Source organism: Dermacentor andersoni, chromosome 1 (assembly GCF_023375885.2).
Source record: "Dermacentor andersoni chromosome 1, qqDerAnde1_hic_scaffold, whole genome shotgun sequence".
Lineage (NCBI taxonomy): Eukaryota > Metazoa > Arthropoda > Arachnida > Ixodida > Ixodidae > Dermacentor > Dermacentor andersoni.
The window spans coordinates 146,974,193-147,000,831 of NC_092814.1; the positions used below are offsets into that span (position 1 = coordinate 146,974,193).

General features: G+C 42.9%; 2 protein-coding genes across 10 annotated transcripts in view; one reads left to right on the plus strand and one right to left on the minus strand.

Annotated features, from left to right (window-relative positions):
- The window catches only part of LOC126544873 (N-acetylgalactosamine-6-sulfatase-like), a 46,416-nt gene extending 32,773 nt beyond the window's left edge, over positions 1 to 13,643 (plus strand). For 3 of the 6 annotated variants that reach the window (XM_055062131.2, XM_055062130.2, XM_055062134.1), the window contains 4 exons: positions 1,507 to 1,609; positions 3,055 to 3,239; positions 6,511 to 6,628; positions 7,644 to 9,710. In XM_055062131.2, the coding sequence (XP_054918106.1) occupies positions 1,507 to 1,609; positions 3,055 to 3,239; positions 6,511 to 6,628; positions 7,644 to 7,793 (556 nt within the window). In that variant the 3' untranslated portion in view covers positions 7,794 to 9,710. The other 3 variants (XM_055062132.2, XM_055062133.2, XM_050192405.3) reach the window with 3 other exon arrangements.
- On the minus strand, positions 11,064 to 26,639 carry LOC126544848 (uncharacterized). Of its 4 annotated transcripts, none has more exons than XM_050192361.3 (6): positions 26,214 to 26,637; positions 24,789 to 25,012; positions 22,783 to 22,936; positions 22,159 to 22,290; positions 19,500 to 19,718; positions 11,064 to 16,697 (listed from the first exon to the last, which is right to left on the minus strand). In XM_050192361.3, the coding sequence occupies exons 1-6, from the start codon at positions 26,317 to 26,319 to the stop codon at positions 16,234 to 16,236; spliced, it is 1,299 nt and encodes a 432-aa protein (XP_050048318.1). In that variant the 5' UTR covers positions 26,320 to 26,637; the 3' UTR covers positions 11,064 to 16,233. The 4 variants fall into 4 exon arrangements, with proteins under 4 accessions (XP_050048318.1, XP_050048319.1, XP_054918111.1 ...); XM_050192362.3 differs by having other exon boundaries at positions 16,546 to 16,819; positions 19,492 to 19,718; positions 26,214 to 26,639; XM_055062136.2 differs by having other exon boundaries at positions 16,567 to 16,697; positions 19,492 to 19,718; positions 26,214 to 26,639.

Sequence of the window (26,639 nt, forward strand, 5' to 3'; positions counted from 1 at the left end):
GATTAAAAAATTATACAACGAAACAAGCTGCTTGTACGTATTCTACCACATGCGATATAGCTGGTTTGTGATCGCCACACGTGAGACTAGAAATGCTACCTTTCCTAAGGTCCAACTATTTTAAAGCATTAGCTTTCCTTAGCTCGTTCCTCAGTTTCGTGTTGTTGGCATTGTCCGCAGACCTGCTCTCTCATCTCTCAGACCTCCACCCTCCTCTCTCATTGGTGGAAGCGCACGTGGTGGCGCGTGTGCTTCTGCTAATGCTTACATTTTGATTGACGCGAAAAGATTAAAATCTAAATGAGCTTTTCCGAAATTTTCTAAAGTGCGAAAATTAAAGTATTTTTATATTGTTTAAGAAGTGCATAATAAATGAAATATACAGAACAAGAGTGTTATATGCAAAAGTTTTTACCGTAATGGGAAAGCCTCGTTTGATATGGCTACTGTCATAAAATAGTCAACAAGAATTGTTAACAAAAAAAAAAAACTTGTTTTGAAGAGACGACTTATTGGCTTAGCAGGTTGCAAATATGTTGAAACCCGCTGTGGTTGCTCAGCGGCTATGGTGTTGGGCTGCTGAGCACGAGTTCGCGGGATCGAATCCCGGCCACGGCGGCCGCATTTCGATGGGGGCGAAAAGCGAAAACACCCGTGTACTTAGATTTAGGTGCACGTTAAAGAACCCCAGGTGGTCGAAATTTCCGGAGTCCCCCACTACGGCGTGCCTCATAATCAGAAAGTGGTTTTGGCACGTTAAACCCCATAATTTAAAAAATATATATATATATATGTTGAATACACATTTCTTGGCTGTAGGTGCTCCTTCAAATGATGCGTTACAACCGGCTTGCGAAGAGGACATCACGCTAAGGTGACCACATTATTTTAAAGCGTTAGCTTAGCTCATTCAACTGTTTCGTGTCGCCGGCACCGTCCGCAGCGCAGAACTTGGCATCGCGCCAGAAGGTGTTACCTTTAATGGATGCGCATGCGATGCTGCGTGCGACCTCACCAGTGAGAGAGGAGAGTTTGATCACGTGGCGCAAATCACTCGCCTTTCCCTTCGCGAGTCGGTGTCGGTGCGGGCGTTTGCCGTCGCGTCACGTTAGCCATATGGTGCTTAACATCACTCCGTCTTTATCTTTTGACGGGAGCGCCGACGGTGGTGGCTCGCTCGGCATGCTGCTGCGCGTCGGGCATCGGAGAGGAGCGCAGGAGGTTAAACCGGAACGCTATAAGACAACATTTGCACTGAAATTTCGCTGGAGGAAGTTTACACTGAATGAAGCAGGACCTCCAGACCACCGAGCGATTCGGCGAGCTCGAGATCGGGACCGAAAACGCCTAGCCCCCACAACAGCTAACGCTTAAACATTCGTGGTAAACACTCGTAACCGTCGTGTGATTTTTGTTTCGCACGGTTTCAAATTTTGAAATTCTTATACGATTACAGCGTTGCAAAGGGCACCTCCTCCATAGCGTGTAATTGTAGCCCTCACGCAGGCCAGTGTTTTACTACCGCGGCAACGAGCTGATGGCGGTACGCAACGGCCTCTACAAGGCGCACTTCTGGACCTGGACTAATTCTTTGGAGGAGTTCAAGCAGGTATGTACGCAATGAACGCGACGAGTGCAGGATCACTCGTGAGCACATAGATAACACACTGTCACCCGTGCAAGGGATCCCAGTTATGTGCGACATTTCAGTGTTCGCGGTCGAAGAGCTAGGCGAATTATCGATGCCGCGCTCAAAACAATTCCGGGCCCTCGCTACGCGGGAATGTGTGAGCATATGTAATCATGTGTAACGTGTCGTAAATTCAATTTGTAAGAGTGGTATAAATAGGGCTCGGCAGGCTGCACGCAGTCACGTGCAACCTACCTTGCACCCCACGATCCGCGAAAGAGAGGGAGAGAAAAAAAGCTTTTTAATTGGCTCACAAAAAAATAACAATAATGATAGGCATCACGTGGGATGTTGTGCATTATTCTTATTGATGCTCGGCGGCAAAATTTGATGTTTTGGTGCGGTTTCCAGCCGCTAATGAATTATTTGCAAACAAATTAGAATTAATTTTTGTACGAACAAGGAAAATACTTGACGTCTGTCAAGTCAGTTTCAATTTCAGTTTATTATTCTTTAAATACAATGAATTGGTAAGAGACAATATACAGACGAGGGTCCCAAAGTCAAAGACTGCAACGGGGCCTTCGGTTAATAATAACAATGGGGGGATGTATTAAAGAAGAGCAAGCTAACTAAAAGAAACAAACACAATCACGAAAATACAACATAGAAAAATTAAATTAACGAAAACAAATTGTCTGTATACAGGCCTATAGTGCATAAAAAAGACTGCCCGTACATACAAATGACAAATGTAGTGTAATGAATGACGTAAACTTATACATAGTGCAATTAACATAGTGCGTTTTTTTGTTAAGCTATACAGATTTTTTTATAAAGGAACTACGAGCGTAGCGAAAGTGGCGTTCTTGCAGAGGATTTCGTCGGTGAGGCGGAGATACTTTGCCTCTAACAACCTGAGTTTCTAAAGACTAATTAACAAAAATTCGTTAATTAACATCTTATTAGAGCCTTGAGGACGGTTGTTTGTATGGAAAATTTGGAAGCAGTGGCAGTACGATAAACCGATTTCAGAATTGTGTGCGCGCGTTTGTACCTTCGTAAGGCCGTACAGGTCTTTTGTCCACGCATAGAAACAAAGAAACACGTAGAAAGACCGAAGCCAGAGCGAGCTGCGGCGGGAGCTTATCACATTGTCAATGGGGAGCTTTCGATACAGGGGACTTGAAGTTAGGGCACGCTATTGGACTGCGCGTGCAAAGAAACGGGAAAGTACAAAACACTCCAAGGGGAGTTTAGGTTTATGGAAACGGGCTCTTGCGTGCGCTAATTCTAAGAGTGTATAAGGCTTCTGTAATATGGCGAGTGTATAGTTTGGCATTCTCCTCTCATCTTCGTCACCTTGCCCGACTTATAGAAGAGGACGACGTGTAGAATACAAAGTGCCCGTACGGTGTCTACAGCGTTCGCGCCGGTGCACATCACGATACGCGTGCCGGATAACGCGCGGCGCACGCCACGTGCAGGGCATCGACTTCTGCCCCGGGGTGGTGGTCGACGAGGTGACCTCCCGCGAGCAGCTCAACCACACGGCGTCGCCGGTTCTCTTCCACCTCGGAAGGGATCCCGGAGAGAAGTACCCAATCAGGTGCGTATGCGGAGGGATACCACGTGAAAACACTTCATCCGCGGGACATACTTAAATCTCCTAAACATCAGTACAAAACTACGGGGAGCGAACAGGAGATCTGTCGGAAATCTCTTGGAGATCTACTGATTTCAGATGGACGCCCCATAAGTGTCGTGAATGGGGCTTTTTTTTTTTAATGAATGGATAAGTAATGCAACATCGTCATCCGAAGTAATGCTAGCGCAAGGAGTTCCGCAATGATCGGTACGTCCACTTTTGTTTCTGACTTACCTGAATGACCTACTAAATTTACCGATTTCCCTGGAATAATCAGACGGATGATGTGAATGCTAATAATTGATTGCCATCTCTTTTCATGCTAAGATAAACTAGGATGCAGCTGAGCACTAACGACTACACACATTATATTTTGTCCAATACATAGATGGTTACTGAATGGGAGCCTATTTTTAGAGTCGGTACGCAAAACTCTCCCGATTTATTGCTTGGATAGCACAGCTGGCTAGCTGGTTAACATTCAAGGACAAACTGAGCATGGAATTGCACGGCAAGTGTACGTGTACTAGAGCCGTCGTCGTCCTAGGTATACGACAATGGATCACACCGCGGATGGGTTGTGTACCTCGGCGGTCTTTGCTGTGCGCCATTCTTTCTGACGGCGTCTCGCGGTTTTGTGTTCCGAGGTGTGTTTCCGGCAAGCAAGCGACAGAGTGAGGCCGTGGCGTAGTGGTTAAAACCATATAGACCTGATGTAGCAGGATATTTGGTTCCATCTCGGGGTCTTCCTGCTCGTTGTGACTTTTTACATTACGCCGGTTTGAGCTAGAGCGTTACACACGGACGAACACGATGGGCGAACTTTCGAGTTCACAACTGCTGTTATAGAAGTAACAAATCGACATGGCACCAGCAGCTCTGAAACAAAAGCCACGCTACAACTGTTACAATTTGTACGTGAGAAGCACAGTTCCTTGAGCCTGCTTGTAGTACGCATGCGGCCTCGTGCAAGTGCGTATACAAGTCAGTTGAAAGTGCAAGTCAATTTTCGCTGACACATCAATTCTAGCAAGGTCGTGGATAAAAACATAGAAATTTTGGAAGCGTACGCCATGTTATCTGGAACAGCACGCGAGTGCGCCAGCATTCAAGCAATTCGACCAGCTTGACAAGGCACGAAATGGATCTCCTGAGCGGCAATTGAAGACACGTGGTCCACATTTATGACTTTTTTTCCTTCGTTTTCGCTTTTCTTTCGTCATTTGTTTTTAAATAAACGCCCAAGTGCTTCACCTGTTTAGTCTCGTTCCTCTGTGTCCGTCCTTGTTCTAGTAGCAGTTTCCTTACGCAAGTGCAATAAGATGGAACTAATTGCAGAGAAGCAAAAGATGCGCTTGGACTCAATGAGAAAGTTCATGAAGAAAAAAATATAAAGCCAAAGGATTGACAGTTCAGTCAACCTCAGATAATTTAAAATTACGGGGTTTTACGTGCCAAAACCACTTTCCGATTATGAGGCACGCCGTAGTGGAGGACTCCGGAAATTTCGACCACCTGGGGTTCTTTAACGTGCACTTAAATCTAAGTACACGGGTGTTTTCGCATTTCGTCCCCACCGAAGTGCGGCCGCCGTGGCCGGGATTAGATCCCGCGACCTTGTGCTCAGCAGCACATCATAGCCACTGAGCAACCACGGCGGGTAGTCAACCTCAGATAACACGACGCTGAAAAATTTAAGAAATTAGGAATGAATCCGCTATAGGGCGGTCATTCATTTGTCTGCTCCTTATTAACGCTCGGGAAATCGCTTGCGATGCGTCTTATACGGGGCGATCACTTTGTAGCTTTACTAATTTTTAAAAAATCGCCGATGGCAGATAGCATTATTCTTGTCACTGAGCTGTATTATTCGAAGAGTCAAACATTACTAGCACGAGAAATCGAAACATATAGTCAACTAATTATCAGATATTCACAAATTAACTCCTCAATTAATCACTTTACGGCACGTTCATGTTGCAGTTTACGAAATACATGTAGCCGGTGAGTTTGCAAGATGTGTTCATTTGAAATGAATTTCCAGGATGACACCACTTTGAGATATTATCTCCCAAAGTGTCGGACGAAATACATGGGCGTTCCAGTTACTTTTGTGCTTTAATGCATCGAAGAGTGTTTCGTTAAAAATGTAAATGCAACAGTGCATTTTTACGTCGAGTTTGATGACGCATGTCTCCAAACCAGTATCATTCTGGAAATTTATTCGAAGTGGATACGCCTTGCAAAGTCACCGTCTACAATTAGTAAGTTGCAATATTTGCCGTAAAGCAATTAGTTCAAAAGATAATTAGCGTTTTTGTTAATTTGTTGAATATGTGTTTCTATTTCTCGTGCAAGTAATGTCCGCCTCACTGAATAATCCAATTCAAGGACTAGGATTATGTTATCTGCAGCATATTTTTTTTTACTTCTGTAAAACTTTAATATTATCACCCCCAATAATGTGCCGATTTAGCGATAACTGAAAAACCGGCAAACGGCGTCGGCATCACGAGGGAAAAACTGACTGTGCCAGTGCAAGACCGGCCAGTTGGCAACCATCACTGAGCCACGAGGGTGGATGACCCGGCCTTTGCCTTCTAGATTTTTGTACAAATGTGTATATCCCCCATGCAATAGTGGCCGTAGCGAACTAAAAACTTTGTGATGATGTTGTAACACTTAAAGGAGGGTAACGCCATAAATACGACACTGCGACAGCTACCCACATCAGTTATGGTCACGCTGGGTCAGTTAAGTTACAGGTGTGTTTCGTGGCAGACGGCGTGTATACGTAACGAGACTGTGGTGGCGGGTGTGGACATTGATCCTTTAAATCAGGGGCGCTGAACGAAAGAAAAAAAAATCAATTTATAACAAACATTGCACCAACCATCACTTGCACCTGAGGCCAACCGCATGAAGACGATGTCCAAAGTGTTCCACTCCTGCGTCGGCAGCAGACGCCCACCATCTACTTTGGATGTGTCCTGACACAAAGAGAGTCCGCGATAGTGTACTTACGGGTGTGAATTTGAGGAGCGGCCAACCTGAAGGATGGCTCATACCTGTAGACAATACATTTAGTAAGTCGCTGTTGCAGTATCTGCATGAAAGGGACCCTCCACGTTAATATTTAATTTCGTTCCGGCATTATGCCGTGTGGCAACCCAGACAAAAAAAAAAAATCGACGCATTAAAACTACTGTTGTGGTTTTACTTGCTGTTGCAGGCCGAAAAGCACAGAATATCGCGAAAGCGTGGCACCCATTCTCAGCATTTACTACGAGCACAAAGCATCGTTGGTTCCTGGCAAACCGCAGCTAGACTGGTGCGACGCTGCTGTCATGGTGAGTAAGCTGAAACGCGGAAGTGAGTGAAACAAACAATGCTCGATGGATAAGTCGCAAACCCTTAAATTTGTACAGCCTCGGCCACACTTGTCTGGAGCACAGAGCTCCGGAGTGCGTTTTCGCCATGTTACAGGAGATAAGCTGGTTCGAGGTATATTCTAGATCACATAAGCTTTGAGCATGCGATGCTGCATTGGTGAGGCCGCAGCTACTCGCGCCTCTCGCTTTGTGGCACTCCTCCTGCTATTGGAGGTCGTCCCGGTGCCAGCATCACCGCGCTTGGTCCACGTGCGTGCAGCGGCCGTCTTCGTTGCGTGGCGACGAGCGCGAGTAGCAGTGGCCTGCCCGTTTCATGACGCATGATCGGAAATAGACTGCCTCTTACCAGTAGACTCTGGCACGTGATGAAAATACACCCAGGAACCCACGCGCTTCAATTAATAGAAGGCTACAGCGCGGGAACCGACGGAGACAAAGGAGGCACACGAAGTACACAGACGCAACCAACAAGTCCAACTGGTTAAATAATTCTGCATTAATTCTGACCACCTGGGGTTGTCAGAATACACGAGCGTTTTTGCATATAACTGGTGGCATCGAAAATGCGGCCACCCCGGCCAGGAATTGAACCTGGGACCCCCTGGTTAGCAGCGCAACTACTATATATCCACCGAGATAACAGGGCGGATGCACAGCTCCTACTACGATGACACTATACGCTCAAGTGGACGTCATCGCGTTTGACACATGTCTTCACCGCTTTCCACAGCATGCTGAGGCAACCATCCACCATATGGGACAACCCACCGTCTTGGAATGGCGCCATTCATAGCTAGCGTGAAAGGCAATACGGGCACCGGCACGTGATTGCGCGGATGTACTCGTACAGGCCTGCATGGCAAGTTGCGAGAACAGAGTCGGGGCTGCGCATTTCTCGCAGTAGACTTTGCCTCCATTCCTTAATTCCCCCGCATTATTTTTTCAGTTTCACTCTTTTTTTCCCTGCGCACAGGTTGCACCGCATGACTGCATGAATGACGGCATTATCTCTACTCCGTATAACGGTGGGTGGTCATCTCGGCCTTCTGTGGACGGCGCCGAAGATATTCTCAATCAGTCCAACGTTCCTGCTTATTTCATTTACTATAAATCGCTATTATGACAGGAGCAAAAGCGGAATAAATCAATAAATGAATTATCGCATAAGTGCTTTCTTTTCTTCCTCCTTTTCTTGTTTTTCTTTTTTTTTTGCGTTCGCCAGCTGAGCGCGAGGTCGCGAGGTTAGATTTTCTTCGGCGGCAGCGTGGAGTTGGAATGCAAAAAAATAAATAAATAAAAACACACGCGTGTATTTGTATTTAACTACGAGTCACAGAACCCCACGCAGACAAGCTTGATCTAGTCAAGCCCTACATTATTATAGAGTTCGTCGTATTCTATTGTGCAGCTTGTGGGGTTCTCACCCGTGCTCTTGGGACAAAGGAACGACAACACAGTAGTGCAAACAATCACAAGGGCATTTATTGCTCCTCTCATAGTCTAATGCCTGCTAGTCGAATTGCTATCCACAAAACATACCGATGGGCGCCCGACAAATCGCGGAAGTCCGACTCACCGCGACTGGATAACGAGCAAATATGTTCGCCCCATGCTGGACACCAACGCCTGGTCGTTCGCGCGTACGGTCACGCGAACGTAGGCGTGTTCGAACGATCGAGTTCGTCCATTCTGGGGTAGGCCTAACGAGGCGGTCTCGCAGAAGCATGGATCGGCGCACCCGCAGAACGTCCGCGCCGCATACCGAGCCCGAGCCAAAGAGGAAGGGCCTTCTCCTTTATGGCGCCCAAGTAACCCCGCCGTTAGCAGAGCAACACTCGCGCCATCTTTCGTACTACCTTGCAAGCATACCGACCGCCGCAGTAAAGTCACGCGGCAAAGCCGGATTACAGGAGACGGGAGCTATGCGAGAAAACAACATATCAGGGGACGCGTGAGAGTCGCGCATCCCCACAAGCTTTAGGACGTAATACCCCATATTGGCTGCAGTGGACGGCACAACGCTTTAAGATTAAGAGGAGATATTAGTTGATAAGAAGAGCGGTACATGAAGAGTTCATTCTTTTGTAATTCCGCTCAGGATTTTGTGTGCGAAAATAAAATTTGTCGAGGAACATTTTCTAAACCTTGGCATAACATTGCCTTCGCCACGTTCGATGAAAAAAATAAAAAATTATAAAAATCTGCTTTGGGTTACTGTAAAAACCGGGGATCCTCGGCACATCTTGAAGCTGCGGTCCAAATCATATTTCTTATGCAGAGTTTTCAGTCGCGTTACTACAACTCCACAGTCGCAACATCCGAAGCTTTCCATCATATTGTATCTGTGTGCAGTGAAGCCACCTTTCCGGTGAAAATTCGGATTATTGGCGAGCACACCTGCAGGCTCGAGAAACTGCGGTTAGCTGATGCGTAACGGCATCAGCTAACCACATCAGCTAAGTGTAGGTGACATAGTGTAGGACTCTGCAAATCGACAAGTGCGATAGTGCCTATCTATGTATAGAGTGCGCGAGCTTTTTGTATCTTAATTATTTTTTGCGTTTAAAACTGAAAGGCCCCGTGAACGCGATAACTCTCGTCATTTGTGAGTTGAGAGTGCTTCGGCTAATGGGAAAGGATCTACCGTTCCTTGCCTTCAAATTTGTACAGGCAGGGAACATCACGGGTCAATGGCAAAGTGTGCAGACCACTTGCTGTGTAGGGACACTGTGTAGGGAATCGGAACGAGTACAAGTAGCGAGGTATGTGCTTTGGATGGCTCATTCGTATACATAGAGTTAGCATAACTAACTAGTTATACTAACTCGATGTTAAATGGCTGATAAATGGCCGGCGGCTCCACTCATGTTCTAGAAAACACACGCTGTTAACGTTGCCCTCTCTCGAAACAGGGATATACTTGCTCGACGATCCTACTCTCCCGTTTATATTATTTTCTCAATTGTATATATAATTTTTTTAAATTATGCGCACTTATTTCTGCAGCAGATAAGCGAGCTCACCCGTTCTCGCATGCCCCTTTCAGCACTGGGCGCCTCCTGGATGTGAGAAGATCGGACGCTGTCTCAGGAAGCCGCCGTCAAAGCCGTACCTGTGCGAGTGGCCCCACTAGGGCTGCACTGAGGTCTCAAAAATCTGACTGAGAGGAGAATCTCTCCTCTCCCGATAGGCGTCACTGAACCTACATTTCTCATTCATGTATGCCCCAGACATGGACAACTCAAGTCACATAACTTCCGATAAGCTTACTTGACATAGTGTAGCTAGGTGAAGTTGTAAAAACAGCAATTAAAGATCACTGATTAGACTTTTTGCATGAATGACAGAACATTCAATTGAAAAAATTCACTGCCTGCTAACACACAGAATTATCCAGAATCCTGATTCATGGGATCAATATTTTCTCCTTTTCCTCTTTGACTCATAGCTTTCATTTGGTACTATATTCCTTTGTTGCCTGTTCCTTTCACTGTAGGTCTGCTAGAGTTCAGCTGCATTTCCTCTGTTTTCAGGTTTACTACAGCAACAAATACACTCTTTGAGCGAGTAAATAAAAGTATTTCCGCTGGTAGCATATCTCATCAGTATCAATTGACAGAGTGAAAGATCCTTTTTTTTTTATCAAATAATGTATAGCAAGGGCAGGTAAACCATATGAATTTAGTAGGTTTCACTAACTGTCATAGCTGTTCTCGAAGGTAGTGGTTTAAACTAAGGATATGGCTGTGAAGAGTGAATATACAAATTTTATGTTGTATAGCTAACAGCAGCTGGTAAAAAAAAATTTTTACAGCAGCACACAGCTGCAGATTTACCGTACCTGTGATTGCTGACTTCTGTAGTTGGGATGGTTTATTTTCTATTTCTGCTTTCCATCAGCTGTGTCCGTTAGCTATTATACATGCAGTGACAAAGGCCACATCTGGTTTGACAGACATAGGCGTCATGACTGTTCTATATTCTGTCTTGGTGCACCTGCATAGAATGCAAACAATCTGTCATTCTTGATAAACTGCATGCAAACCATAAATTATTATTTAACATATAGAATTCTAGATTGGCTGTCGTTACACATATAACTTCTAAATTATTCTATCAAGTGGAGATAATTGGATCCATAGCAATAAAAAGAAGTTTGAAGTAGTCAAGATAGAAAAAAAAAAGAAAAACTCCACGTGTCGGCACTATTACTTTTCTGTGCAAAAGCAGTACATTGTTCCAATACTGCAGATGAATGTGATGTTTGTAGACTCCAACTTTTCAATCACTCTCTGTCTGCTTGTAGTCATGTAGAGCTGGATTGGTGTCATTTTCATCTGTGGTTCGGAACAAATGAACAATGTTGAATCTGAATGAAGTTGTGAGATCACAGTCAACTTCCAATTGGTCATTTTATTCTTTTAGAGCCCTGATTCTTTCAACCGACATAACACGACAGTTCTACAGTGTGCACACAAGGCCCCACACAGGTACACGAAACAACTCTCATAAAAAAACAACATGATATGCACAAAGCTTCCCAGGAGGTCAATTTCAGTGTGCATGCTGGCCATCATGCCTGCAGTGTTTTTGCGTATACTAGCTTGGTCCGTGGAAACTCAAGTGTCAAATGTCAGTCACATCATGGTTGTGCAATAAAGGTGACTGCATAACTAAAGTCTTTACATGGTAGGCCAGGTGTTATTAGCATAATATAAAACTAATGTCTCCAAAATGAAGGGAAGCTAGCAGGCTTCAGGGTACCGCATTTCAAGAAAATAAATACACCCTCATACAGTTGAGCCAGATTACTCAAGAATGAGCTACCAACATTCCAGAAAGTTTGGAAGCAGTATAATTTTCTTATCATAATGGTTGATTGCCGTTACCAATCAGTAAACTTGTTAAATAGCAAGGTCAGTTTGATTTTCGCTGAAAAACACAGCATTATAAAAGCCAAAGAATATTTCAACACAAAACCATGTCTTTTGGGAATTAAGCATTGACCCACACTTATGACACACCTGTTTTACATTTAAGGGATGAAACATTGTAGGCTTCATGCTAACCAACATTAATTTCTTTGTCTTGACCATTTTCTTCATTTTATTAAAATGCTAATAAATTTTTATGATGCCATTCAACCATTAACTTGGTACCCCTGAAGCACACCAATATGCTCTTTACAGTGATACTAACTCCGTTTCATTCACACATTTGTGCACTGTGTTCAAGTACATGAATTGCCTATCTCAACTTACTGCAATTTTTTAGCTGTTGTTAATAGATAGTTAATTTCACCCTTCTGTTGCAGCCTCAACTGGCTTACTTTTATCTAGGTCTTGTATCAAGGTGTCAGCAATTATAATAATTCAGCTTAAGAGTACTCTTCTTGATCAGGTAGTTCCTTTCATGTGGAACTGACATGCCACAATCCTTCAGTGATCCTCTTTTCATTTTTGGCATTCATAAGACATAATTGTTCTCTTTTTAGTGACAGATGTTGATAACTTGACCTATTGACAATGGCTCATTTTTCTTATCAGTAATAAGGCTACGTGGGTATGTTGACTGCACGGCCTTGTACACTCACTATGTGCATCATATATATCAGGCCATGCAAAAATGAAAAACAAAAACAAGTTCATCACAGCATTGCACATCAAGCTGTCTACATAAAGTACTATATTGCTGTTCTATGTAATAATGACATTACATATTGCCAAACGTCACTGTATCGCAAATGGGCTGTGATATGTCATTAATAAATTAGCTGGGCAAAGTGTGGAAGCGAAATTTGAGTGCCATGGATGATTTAAAGAGAACAGGACTGCACACATAATTAGACATTTGCATTAATGATGAAAAAGAGCAAGAAATGCAAGCAACTGTATAGAAAATGGAAATGTTAACAAAAACGTTAGCAAACATATGCACTTTAGGCTTTGCAAAATGTGAATAATACGATCACCTTTTCCTGTGCAGCTCTTGTAAAAGAAATCGTCCATACGCAGCGGCAAAAATAAAAAACACCAGCACATCTCGTACCACAAAGTAAGTGCGTAAGAGTGCTTCAGCATCATAAAAAAAGCATTGTCCGAGACCTTTCTCTGACTCTTGCCTCCATCATACATGACAGCCTAATGGCATTTCACTGCCAAAAAACAGGCTGTTCTTCTTATCAAGAGTTCACATCAGATATAAAAAGTGTTCTAAGGCTAGACAAAGTTGTAAAAAAACATTGTCAGAAACAGTCCAAAAACAGTGGTAAAAACACACCCCCTTATGCTGGCCAAATTCCTCAAGATACTCAGATATGAAAATTCTCAAAAATGCATGCAAGTAATCTAATCTTCAAAAGCTTGATTCCCATAGAGATGACTCCATTTAACATGAAGCCTCCAAAGTGAGAATGAAGTGTTGTAACAGATGGCGTTGACACGCACGTCCATGGGCTGGCACTATGATCCCCTGGCACCATTATATGAGATCAGGTGTGTGCGCTCCCAGAGTATAATTTTATTTGTTAATAACTGTCACGCACATGCATGCAACTGACGCACAGTTAGCTTTTTTTTAAATATATGTGTGCCTACAATATACTGGCATGCAGCATAAAACACGTTGGCCTAATTGAAATGTTCAGCTTCTTTTTTTTTTCATAAAAAAAAAATGACTCAAGTTTGCGACAGGAAAATTATATGTGTTAATAAAATATGTATATATCAGTACAGATCTACGTTAGGATCAGTTTTACACAAGCATGCACACATACATTATATATATACACAGCCAATGCTTTTTCCACCAATACTAGTGATGCAGAGTTATTGAAGCTCAGACTCTAAATTGTACTCATTGTTCTTCAGTGGCCTCAGATAGCCAGCTGCCAGGAATAAAAACTTGAGGTGTTTGCTATGAAATACAAGTGAGCTGTGTTCTCATTGTCCAAATTAAAGAACGAAAGATGAAACAGTTGTGCTGTGTCTTCTTTATTTTTAACCATTGCCTTATTCAAAACTTGAATGTAGTGCTTTTGCTTTTAAACAATGCTTGTGAAGCCTAAACTTAGAAAATTAAACTGATCCTGTGTGTGTTTCTATATGCTAGTAAATATGATAAACTAGCATAGTTATCTTCCTAAAACTGAGTAAAATGTATAGGTTTATGGTATCACTGCAACAGCTAAACTTCATTTCATTACTTTCTTTTACAAATCTAATTTAATATAAATAATAAGCTTTAAAGGGGCCCTGAACCACTTTTTATCAAAGTGGAGAAAGATATTTGAAGTGAAAATAGGCTATTTCAGAAATACTTTTCCGGGCAAGAAGTGGTTCAATGCGTTCAGCAGAACCGAAATTACTGGCAATCAAGCATGGCCTTCGCTGTGCTCCCGCTCCTTCTTCAATGCCTTGTACTGCTAGGGCACAGTGGGGTGTGCCCACAACACTCCGCCTTCTAAATGTCACCGTGGCGCGCAGTTCAAATTTCATTTTGGAAGTTAACATAGACGCCATGACTTCCGCCTTTGGTGCCTACGACACGCTAAACGTAAGCCAAACGCGGTTATCCTCAGCGAGCCGCAGTGCGCTTAGCCAGTGGAGTCGTGGCGGCACCCCGTGGCAGCCGCGGTATCTACACCATGTAGTCAACGCAGCTTGATGTCAGCTATCGGCCAGTAGGAGCTGTCTAAGGAAATGACGAAATAAGTCGTCTGATGACGAAATAAAGCATCCAGAAGAGAGTAAGGACAGGGCCTTCTGTTGAAAAGAGAGCATTTGAGAGAATGGAGACTTCGCAATCCGCTTGCGAGCTCCACGCACCGCATGTGACAGCAAAACTTGGCTGAAATGTTCACAACAGCATATGCTACCTGCAGACTATGTTATTTCACCAAGCCCGAGGGGTGGTTCAGGGATCCTTTAAACAAAACCGCAATATAAACATGCATTAGAATGTAATTAAACCAAATGGCATTCAGACTCCCATTAAGACCAGTTGGTATTTACAGATTCCAATTGGTGCCTCTGAACACCTGAATGAGATATCCATGAACTTAGTTCTTGAGCCTTGATCATGGATATATAACTAATTGATGAACTTGGAACTTGGACCCTTTGGCTAAAATTATGTAATGACACCCAATGAATGCCCTATTGGAGCTGTCTTGACACCATCTAGACCCATAGTGGTGTACAATTGGGACTGTCTTAATGCCAATTAGTTCCATAATGGTGTCTGGTTGGAACTGTCTTAATACCAGCTGGGTGTACAAAGATTTCCAATTGGAACCAGTTGGACAAGGCAATGTTTTGGACAAATGCTGTAAGTCCAGCTTTGTCTCCCTGAAAAAATAATTCAATTCTTTATTATTACTTTGTTTACTTGGAATGTTAAAAACTGTAAACACTTGTTTAATGATCTATCATGCTAGCTTGAGAGCCTGTACTTCGTGGTTAGTAATGCTGACCTTGCTAAAATTGTTTGCTACCATGTCTCATGAGTTGGCACCTGGTGTAAGCTTTTATGACTGGGTGCCTTGCAGACATTTCGTGGAACCCAGAATACACAGCATTTTCAAGCTTTGTAAAAATTTTGTCCCTTAACCATCAGCTGCAACTATAAAAGTAGGCTCCATCCTTGAATTTTATGCTGCCTAGCTATAGCTGTAACACTGAGGTTCAGGGGACATGTATTTTGTAATTAACTACATGTTTTTTCCAGAAATTTTGACATAAGTTGGGTAAGCTGCTGGCAGCTGACCATCAACAGCACCAGAGGTGGCATGTTTCTGTTGCCATTCCGATGTCAAACTTCTCAACAACTGCAATTAAATACTACCATGCTGATACATTTGCATCACTAGAGGACACTTGTATCCTACCAGAGTGTTCCATAAACAAGACTCTGGTGGCTGTTACATCACAATACGCTGTAATACAATCCATCACTTTGGTTCATATCAAGCAGCACATATTTACACATAATGACATACTGTTTAGCTAACAGCTATTGTAACAGAAGATGCCACAGCTTTAAAAAAAGGATACAGAAGCTATCATGTTCTTCAAGCTTCGTTTATACATTTTTACATCATATGAATATGCATTTATGAAATAAATATATATTTGCACAAAATATATAATAAAAAATAATAAATAATGATTGGTAATGCAAACTAAATACTTATTGTAATTTACTGTAAACCTATAATTATTAAGGTTGTTTCTCCAAGATCTCTAAGTGGCACAATTAAAGAATTAAAAACAGTGACTGCTACATCACTTCATTTCTTTTTACTTTTCCAAGTTCACTTACTTGCTGCTCCAAAGACAGCCTTCAGAGCACGTATTTTCACTACCAATAATGCAAGTTACCACATTCTGCACAATGAGTGCAACGCAGCATCTACACATTTAAACTGAATATAAACTATAGCTGCCTCAATCCATGCAAATTTAACATTATCCCTATTGGCCATCTGCTCAGGAACAAATTTTCTTATTGTGGGGGTGATGAAAGTGTCACTCACCCTTCTTAGTTACAACTAGCACCTTGGCTCAAAGCCAAGTTTGTTCCCAGCCAGTGGGCTGAGCGGAGACAACACTGTGGTGCCGTACTTGCACAGAGTCTGGAGGAAGCTCGGAGCCTTTTCCTCGTAGCATGGAAAGCGTGCCATTATGCATGTCCCATGGCAGAGGAGGTGTCTCAACATGCTCGATGGCAAAGCTGGGGCCCAGTATATCAGGCCGACCCCTGGGCAGCGTGTTGGCCCAGGTGTGTTGTGGGGCCTCACCCCCACGTGTGACAGCCAACAGGTCAGGCTGTGACGACAGGGACCCCTGGCGAAACATGCTAGTTGGGGAGATGCCGCCCGGAGAAACAGGAGGAACAGCATCCAGTGGCCTCGGCGAGGAGAACTGCTCTCGACACGCGGACAGGTCGCGCTGGAGGCCCTGCTCAGACGAGCCAGTTGGAGCCGTTGCGGGCCTGGTCACTTTGTGGCTGGGTAGTAGAGGCTCTCCTGGGGAACGTGAAATGTGATGCCGGCCGCTGGGGGGTAGCTGTTTCCAGGATATGGGGGAGGCTTCTCGCAAAGGCGTTCGGCAGTGCCCCCGTAAACACCTCCGCTTCCAGGCTGGTGACCTGGGTCACACACACCACCCCTCGGGGGTCAATGCCCTTAGCAAACCCCCCGCCCAAAGGCTTGTCTCTGCCCAGCGCCACAATGCCCGAAGAGTCTGTTGAAGCAGTGAACTTGTTTCAAAGGTCACGGGAGGGCCTGTGAAGCAAGTGCACTGCGTGCAAAATAGAACGAGGCTTGTCCTATTGCTCCGGTAGCACTGTGCAGAGACAAGCTATCCTCAGACAGGTACCCTGTGGGTTGGAAGCTTTCATCAGAATAAGCTCCATTAAGCAATGCATATTTCATGGTTTTATATGGGGACATTAATCTGCATACCCATTCTCATGCTGCACTTCCTAGCTTTTACCATTGCTCTTTCCCACCAGCAAATCTGTGCTTGCCCGATAAAGAGAAATAAATTGTTGCCAAGGGCTGTTGTTGATGAGGTTGGTTTACTATTTTTGGTAGTATAATTCCCTAATAAGTATCATATATTTGTTTAACGAATCTTTTGTTGAGCCTAAATAAGATTAGCTTAAGAGTTCTCTAATGCCATAAGTACTGTGTGTGTGACAAGATGTCATGAAAAAGCATAGAATAAGGTAGCCTTTTATAGAAATGTAACTCGGAAAAGAACCAATAAACCCCACCAAATTGAATTAAAATGTGCATGTTAATCTGGCTCAATTAATGTATGCCTCAGGATGTGAATTCAAGACATAAAAACTGCACTGAATAAATATGAGCAGCATCGGCAGCATAACATTTTGCCTAATCTTTATCTACGTCACAATATAATGCATGTACCCTCAAAAGCTGGTCCAAAATGCGAAAAGAAAAGATGTGCTTTGCAAAGACAGAGCTAATTCAGTATTGTTGAAGGCTGTGTGATGTCCTTTGAAGACATCACAAACATTCCTCACACAAAAGATACCCTTTGCTGAAACAGGACATTTCTAACAAGAACAATGATTTGTATTGACACTTCCTAAAGAATTTCAAGTTAATGGAAGCGCACTAGCGATTTCTGATCTTACAAATATGGCTTAAAAGGAGCTATAGTACTATAGATCACATAACCAACTACAGTGGTAATTCCTGAACATGCAGATAATTCTGACTTTACCTAATGGCTAAATATTATGCATCCTTATTTTATTGTTCTGCCAGGTTTCAACTATCACCATGAAATTACCTGTGAACTTTGGCTCACAGTCATACACTAGAGAAAAAAGAAGCTGATACTTTGCCTGTGTGTCATAAAAATTTTTTGCATTATGCAGCTGCATTGTCATTCTACTTCTGTAAAATGCCTAAAAATCTAATCTTTTCAGTACAAAAGCACTTCACCTTCTCAATATCTATGACTCCCATTTTTTCTTTGTCAAATATTATTAGAAGGTGGGTGTGAACTTAAAAAAAATTTCAAGCAGCGAGCCGAAAGTCTTGCTGATTTGGCACTCAAATTGAATAGCTGCTAGTGTTTGATTGAGTGCTTGAATAAAAATATTCATATTCAAAATTTCTATTTTTTTAATAACTTCCCAAGTTGCAAATTATTTTACTAGACATATAAAGGTAGCCACATAAGTTATAATACTAATTAAATGGTCTGGATTGTTTTGGGTAACTTTTTCTGAATTATTCAGAAACTAATTTGTATTCAATTCAGTGCCATCACTGCTCAGTTTGTATTTGAGTCAGTATCATCATTATTAAGTTCATATTAGATTTGGCATCATCATTATTCAATTCGTACTTCATTCTATTTCAAGGATTGTTATTAGCATACTTCTAGTTAAACTTTATTCCTGAAGCACTACAGAGTTGCTTCTGAAACAGTCACAGCAAATGTAGCGGAGCAGGAGGCCATGGTTTTTCTTCCATACTCTAGAATGTTTGCAGATGCAAACATCATAGTCCAACAGTACATTGGTAGGAAAGTGACTGTTGCATCTTGACTCCCCCTAAGCCATCAAGCACTCTCGGAGCCCTTGTGTTGAAATGTTATTTGTGGGTATATATTGGTGTGCCAAGTTACGGGGCAAGTGCACATATATTTACACTGTTAAGAGATGTAGAAAATAAGGACTACATTTGTATTCCTCCAGTGCGCAGTAATAATGTTAGGCACAACATGCTGCCGTCAGTGCAGTTTTCAGAAACAGATAGGAGACAAAGGAGTGGGAGCAAGGATGCATCTGACATTCTTTCTTTTATCCATGCAAAAAGGACATGCAACAAGCTTGCAGAAAGAGTCGTGGATTGCTACTTTATTAGTGTTCTTTTAACTAGTCTGATAAGTGCACACTGAATCACTGTACTGCAAAGCGCTGCCATTGTATTAATTCTGATGAAATGTGACAAGGTGCCAGAACCTTGTCAAATTTCTCACTAGCACTTTTGTTTTTCTGGCTAAAAAATATGCTTTGATTATGTATACTCTCACCTTTGTATGTCTGCGCTTAAACAAGTAAGAGCACTAATAGGCACACATCTTCAGCAAGGCACTATCTTATCGGTCCTGTCAGCATCAGTGTTAACTGTACACAAACTGGGCCTCTGGGCCGGGCAGAGGCCCAGCTTAGTGCAGAGCAGTGCATGACCACTGGGAGCAGATGCATCCTCTCCAACAAGCAGGCAGGGCAGTGCAGCAGAGCAGACAGGGGGGAAGCCAGGAAAGCGTCATTACACGCTTACTGGGGAAGGCGCTGTGGTTGGCCTGCAGGGCAGTGGGATGGCTCCCTGGCAGAGTCATTGCTCCGGCGGCTGCTTGGCGCTGCTGCTGTTGCTGCTGCAGCCGCTGGCACAGGCACAGGGCACCCACACACAGCACCAGGCACACCACTATCACCACCAGGGCCAGTGTCACAAAAACACTCACGCCAAGGCCCAGAATCTGGCTGCTGGCCATATCGTCTGCAAGGAAATGCATTAATGCAGCTTGTTTTTTAGGCAGTATGGTCTGCCTATAAGACGCAATTATGCACACCAGTCAGTGGATAGTGCACCATGCGTACGCAGTTCATAGCACAAACCACGTAAACTTTTTGTGAACAAAAGAAAGAAAAGCTCACTAAAGCCTCGATGTAGATGGGAAAATTGTTTCTATGTAAACTGCAATATTTGACTAAGTTTTCCTGCCAAAAAATTTGGTGGCAATGCATTTCGTGTAAAAAGACATGGTCACAAGTAATCCCATAAGAATATGTGTCTTCAGAGCCCATGACCCTGCCCAGGAAATGCAGTAAAAAATACTCAAACCAATTCGAAATTTTCGGTTGGAACCAATTGGATATTTCCAATTGTGTTTTGGGACAGTCATTGGAAAAATCAACAGGTTCAACTGGATTTTTGAACACAATTGGACCAAATCGGCCTCTGAATTAGACTCCTTGGTACCAACATGAAAAACAAAAGAAAGGGAAAAACAACAGATGGGCCCTCACTTTACTTAGCATGACACCGATATACTCGAAACTCCTTTCAAAAAGCATACTCATCCATGAACACACAACAGCAATTCTCTTCACTGACATAACCAACATTCAACACCTCACTACATGAGAGATAGGTGTCAGATGCTATATATACATATAAGCAATATTTGGTTGACCAAGCGGTACCAGTGGTTCATGAGAAATTGGTAAAATTTCAAGAGAGATTTTTAACTCAATAGAAAGCTAAATGCTTCTCTCCATTGATCACACCAATATACAAAGACCTTTTGCTTCAAAACTAACATTATAATTCTGCTATTATTATTATCAACTATTTTGTTGTTTCATGAGGTTACTCATGATTTACAATTGGGTCCAGCTAGGACCAATTGGCATACGAAGCTCCAGTGATGTCCATCTGAAACCAACTAGACTTCTCATGATGGCCAATTCGAACCAACTGAATTTTGCATGGAGCCCAATTGGAACTTGGCCCTCCTATATGATGTCCAATTGGAACCAGTTGGGTCCCATTCAAAAATACAACTGCACTCAATGTTACTTTCTTGACTGGGAATAGCTGTCTGTCTGATAAATATACAGAGTGGCATCACAGTATTATAAACATACTCTTCTACTTGCCATTTGTGCCTTGAATAGACTGGACGATAGACCATTTACAGAATCAAAGGTCTTGGGAGCCTGACCTCACAGCTCATCAGCCCCAAGGCCATTCAAGTTCTTCTACAGTACCTGAAGGTGACAGACTTGAGTGCCCGACTTTAGATATGCTGCGCCTGGCTTAGTGCATGTGACAGAGCGATCAAGACTTGCGTCTTCTTTCTGTCTTTCTTTCACCCCACCATCCCCTCCCCATGTGTAGGCTAGCAAACTGGACAAAGTCTGGCTACCCTCCCTGCCTTTCCTCCTCCCTTCTATCTCTCTCTCTACTTGCCATTTAATGTGTATGCTCTTGTCTTTATGGATTAAATTTGTTGTCCATCAAAATACAGTCCTCTGTGGTACTGATTTTAGCTCTCACTGTTGAATTTTGTTTCAACAGCCTTGCTCCTCATTTCTAAAATGTAAGACTAACTATATATGTGTATCCCTTTGGCAGGGTTGCAACTTTCAGTATAGAAATGACATAATGCACTGAACCAGTGTGGAATAGTGAGACCATGAGTATATTATACTGAAATGTGATAGCAGCGCTAAACGAAAAGGATTAAGACTCCATGTTGAAACAAAAGACGAAAGATAAATATACTGCAAGCCAATAATTTGGTACATCAAAAATAAGTTTTCTGTGCCCAATCTTTAGTGTAGCATATAGAAAGCAGGAATTCAGCATTACAATATGCCAGATTTGACAATGGTTATGCTTTGGAGAAGTGGCTCTGTAATGAATGTCCATCTGCCAGTATGGTACTCCACAACCAGTGTTACCTATCTGCATGTCTCACAACTACTATTAAAGGCTCCATAAAGAAAGATTTCTCAAACCTGAATAAAGTTTCCAAGTTACATGATCATGAGCTTGTACCCAAGTTAATGTTGGTGTTTTTAATGAGGACATGTGAATTAATCAAACTGCTATTTTTAAAATGCAAGTGGTAAGCTTAAAGTATGGCACGTAACAAGTCAGTACTAACGGAGACCCAAAATACGTCAAAAAGGACTTACATCGACCAAAAAAGCCATAAATACAATCCCTGCTTTTGTGTAATTTTTTGTCAGCCCCAACATCCGAGCTGTGTATACAAGCTGCATAGTTTTATCTTGGATATACCGAGGCTGATCTCATCGTACACAGTGAGTGCATTAGTGATTGTTTTTAAATGTTCTTAAACTCGACGTACATAAATACTCGACTAAATTACCCAGTTTTGCAGAGAACCAGCTTGAAACTTTCTCACCTATGCATAAAGCATGGCTTGTCTCATCACTGTTGTCTCCACAGTGGTTTACACCATCACATGTCAAGTTGCTTGAGATGCAAAAAGTGTTGCGGCACTCAAAATCCCGGCACTTCAGGTCATGCTTGAGATCTGAAATGCAAATAATGAGAACTATTGAAAATGCTATTTTAAGGGCATCATAAGGATTTATATAAGTGCATAAAAAGTGACATGTCATTGTATGAGCAAGAATAAAATTTGAGATAACACTTGGTTTTTCCATGTCTAGGCAGCAATTCTGGATGAATGTCATGATATTACATGTTAGAAACATTTTTTTCGCACATTATAAGAATCACACTTGTCCCATATCTGAAACTAAAAATATCCGCTGTCTAAAATTACTTGGAATCAACCAATTATGATACATAATGGGGCTTTCATGAAGTGCTGTTCCATTGAACCACTTCATTACATGCAAGCATGTTGTAGTGTTTTAAGTGTCATTCAGTGGAACAATAAGAGGGTATTACATTCCATGGTGAAAAAAATTTCATTTTACTTCACTAAGAACTTGTCAATACACCTATAAATCCTACTTCTTTAAAGCACTGCTGCCTGTCCTATTCTATAATGTCTCACCAGGAAGTGAGCTGTCCTTGTAGGCAGTGATTATTAGCTTGAAGCCATTTCCTTGTGGGCTCCAGCTGTCAGTGGTATATTTGAGGGTCACGTAGTTCCCCTGGGTGAAGATTGTTCCCACATCCGAGCGTGTGCTCCGACATGAAAGATCCACCTGCGGCCACGAAGGATATCAGGAGCGTGGCATAAATATTATCAGTTCAGTGAAAAACAGCACTTTTTTCCTCCTTCTAGTTGCGTTGTAGACAAGAAGCTTTATCACACTGTTGTGGTAGAACAGTATTATCTTCAACTCAACTTCTGGCAAATAGAAATGTCATGGAGAGCAATAACATGAAATAAGTTACTTCTTTTTAAAAGTCTTCTTCAAGTGCTTCAATGAAAGTAAAGCAGTGCACATGAGTTCAAAAGAAAAAGAAAAAGAAGTCACGAGAAAGCTCAGCACTGAGACAATTCAATATTCAAGTATTCAATAATCTCAATTGTTTTTGGCTAAAGGTTATTGAATGTTTTGCATGTGTTGTTCCAGCGAGAATCATGAGTGAGTGTGCAACAGAAATGAGCTCTTAAATGCTATCATATCTGGCTTATTGTAATTATGGTGATTGAGCAATTCTTATTACGTCACCTCATGCATTAGACCGTGTCCTTAACATGACATACAGAGATGTTTTTGTATTTTACATGTTTTTGTATGGAAAAGTCTTAGCAGTCCATAGTTTTTCAGCTCATACAACATATATTGAATGCCAAATATTATCTAATTTAGGATATCGACCCTACAGCACCAGTTTACACAAGATACAGCTGGATTATATTATTTAGAGTAGCTAACATAATGAAAGGTTTTGTTTTTCAACTATAATAAACCTTCCATTTCTTCAATTGGATGCAGTGGTGCTCAAGACTCATGTATTAACAAGATCTAAAAGTAGAGTTAAATAATTAGCACAAACTAAGTTGCCTAAAGTAGGCTGACATATTGAACAGCTATAGAGAGAAATTTTACCATGTGTTGTTCTTTCTTTCTTTTTCTTTATGTACGTATTGACCACCTTGTAGCAGTAGAATGTCAATATTTAATTGACTGAACAGTTCAGGCATAGGTGTCACGAGCAAAAAGCGATTATATATAAGCACTAGACAATTAGACAGTGTATAATTAAGCATTTAACCAGCTAATAGTAATTCTCTAAAAGTTGGATATTTACAGCACAATAGGACATTGTGATTCGATGCCTGCAATTGAACATGAAAAATGTAAGCATCTCGTCATTTTCTTGATGCAGCACCAATTTTTACGTTTTCTTTTTTTATGCTTGCTCACATGTTCGGTCTGCCCCGCCGTGGTTGCTTGATGGCTACGGTATTGGGCTGCTAAGCATGAGGTCACAGGATAGAATCCCGGCCACGGCGGCCGCATTTCGATGGGGGCAAAAACACCCATGTACTTAGGTTTAGGTGCATGATGAAGAATCCCAGGTGGTCCAAATTATTCTGGAGTCCCCCAATATTGCGTGCCTCATAATCATATCGTGGTTTTGCTACGTAAAACCCCATAATTTAATATTTTTAACATGTTTGGTCCGGCTTCACTGCAACTATTGTCATATTGCAGTGAAGCCAGCTTGCAAACAACGGCATTTGGTATATTCGGCTTTCTTAAAATGCCGATTGCTTACGCAGTAATAATTCCTTCGCAGACAGAAAATTAACTAAGAGAAGTAGCAAGGACACTGATTTTCTGTTCTGACGTATCAGATGAAGACATTCTGTCTACTTTTCTTTTTGCGGGAAGATGGTCATGTAGTTCAAAGAGCAACATGGTGTTTGTACATGACACCCTGTGTTACATTTACACGCACACACACTGCTCATAGATGCCACACCAGTCGTGCGCGTCACGTGGAGATGGCAAAACGGGGTGTTTCCTGCGGTTTCTGATATTAGTTCTTGGCGCAGCAGTTCAGATTACAATACCTGTAAATGCAAATTATTATTAGCACCTTGTGATTTCCTATAGCATGGGCACCATCAAAAATGACTAGATGATCGTGGCAGTCCAAGGCCAGCCTTTCAAAGCGAAGCATGAAGCGTTGCAAGATTGAATCAGTCTGGAAGGTGACGGCGCACTCCAGGTTGTTTTCGCTTTCAGATGTCAGCACAGCGCCGTCAATCTTCTTGTACTGAGGGTAGTGTCGCTCTCCCATGCACAATGATGAGATGTGAACTGCGAATGGCAAAAAATAGGATCCAGGATTAAATTCATGCAGGTAAATATTCAGGAAAATTCCCCTTCCTTTCGAGAATGCAGAAAAATATAACCAGCACATGCTTCTTTTGCGGGCGATGAAACTTGTACTTTAAAGAGGTCTCTCCATTGTAACCTTAAAACACTCCTGTGAATTTTCTTCACACTGATAATTGATGCTTGAGCTCACAATCAATTCCAGGAAAAGACTCGAGAAAATTAAGTAGCTATAGTTCATTGAAACTCTCTAAATTATCATTTCGCTCAGAGCTTGTATATATATATATATATATATATATATATATATATATATATATATATATATATATATATATATATTCACAAAGTCACCACGTAATATAACTTTTCTTCGGCATGCATGGCTGAAGTAATTGTCTGTACAATATCTTTGTTTAAAATTCAGCGCAAATGAAATAAGTAAGGATATATATTCGCGTCACGTACATGCATATATACATATACACGCGATAAACGTAAATGCGCTTCTTACACACACACTTTGCACGAACGTCCTTGCATTCTCAAGCGCACCACGTATTACAATGCCTCGCGTGGGTTTGAATACGCAATCCTCGTTTTATTTGACGTTTCTGGCCAATCGCCGGTGCTCAATTCACACCAAAGGAAAACCAACACCCGCAAGCGTACACCACGAAAACGTCTGCGGCTGGTCGTACTGCGAACAAATACAGGGAACGTTAACTGAACGCAGTGCGTGTACCTATAAGGCCTGCTTTCTTGGGATTCATCCCACGCCCGGTTAGCTGCGGGGCGAGAGTTCGGATAACAGATCGTGCTCACACGCGAGTGAACCTCGATTCTCGCCTTGCACGGGGCTGAAATGTCCGAGTATACTTGTACGGGTCGCGCCGTGCGGTGCACGCTCGAGCCTGCACGGGCAGGGCACGGAACTCCCTCTTTCCCGTGCAGCCCGCGTCCCCCTTATTTAGGGCTGCGTTGGGGGCGACTCGCAGCGCGCCGCGTCGGCGGCGTCCGCGGCCAAGAGCCACGGCGTGCACGCCCATAACTCGTAGCATTCACGTATCGTGCGCACGCATGCATTGTCCCGGCGGCGCGCTTCACGGCGGCAAGAGAGCGCGCGCGCGGAAACACAGGACAAGGCGCGAGAAGGGGTTCCATAACCGAGCGTGCTACTCACAGTACTTGTTCCGGTCCGCGAAGGCACCGTGCCTGCAAATGAGCAGCGATAGCAGCAGAAACTGAAGCACGACGAAAGACCAGTGATCTCGCTGGACGCTGGCCATTCTTCGAGCGCCGGCTGCAGCTTATTTCGAGCAGCTATCACGTCGGCGTCATATTGACTTCCGCTCGCTTACGCGCAGCCAACGCCTCCTCGGCTCGCTTCCATGCCCGACCGCGGCAGAGCTGGCATCTCTCGCACTATCTAGGGCTAGCCGGCGCCTTTTCGCCAAGTGGCGGCGCCACCGAAGTGCGTGGCCCCGCGGGCGGCCCGGCGATTGGCGGCGCCTTTGACGGCCGCTCTTCTTGCAAGGAGGCAAACTCTTGCTTTGACGCGGCGCACGCTTAGCTCCTTGCCACTAAAAATACTGTGCGCAACTCGGAG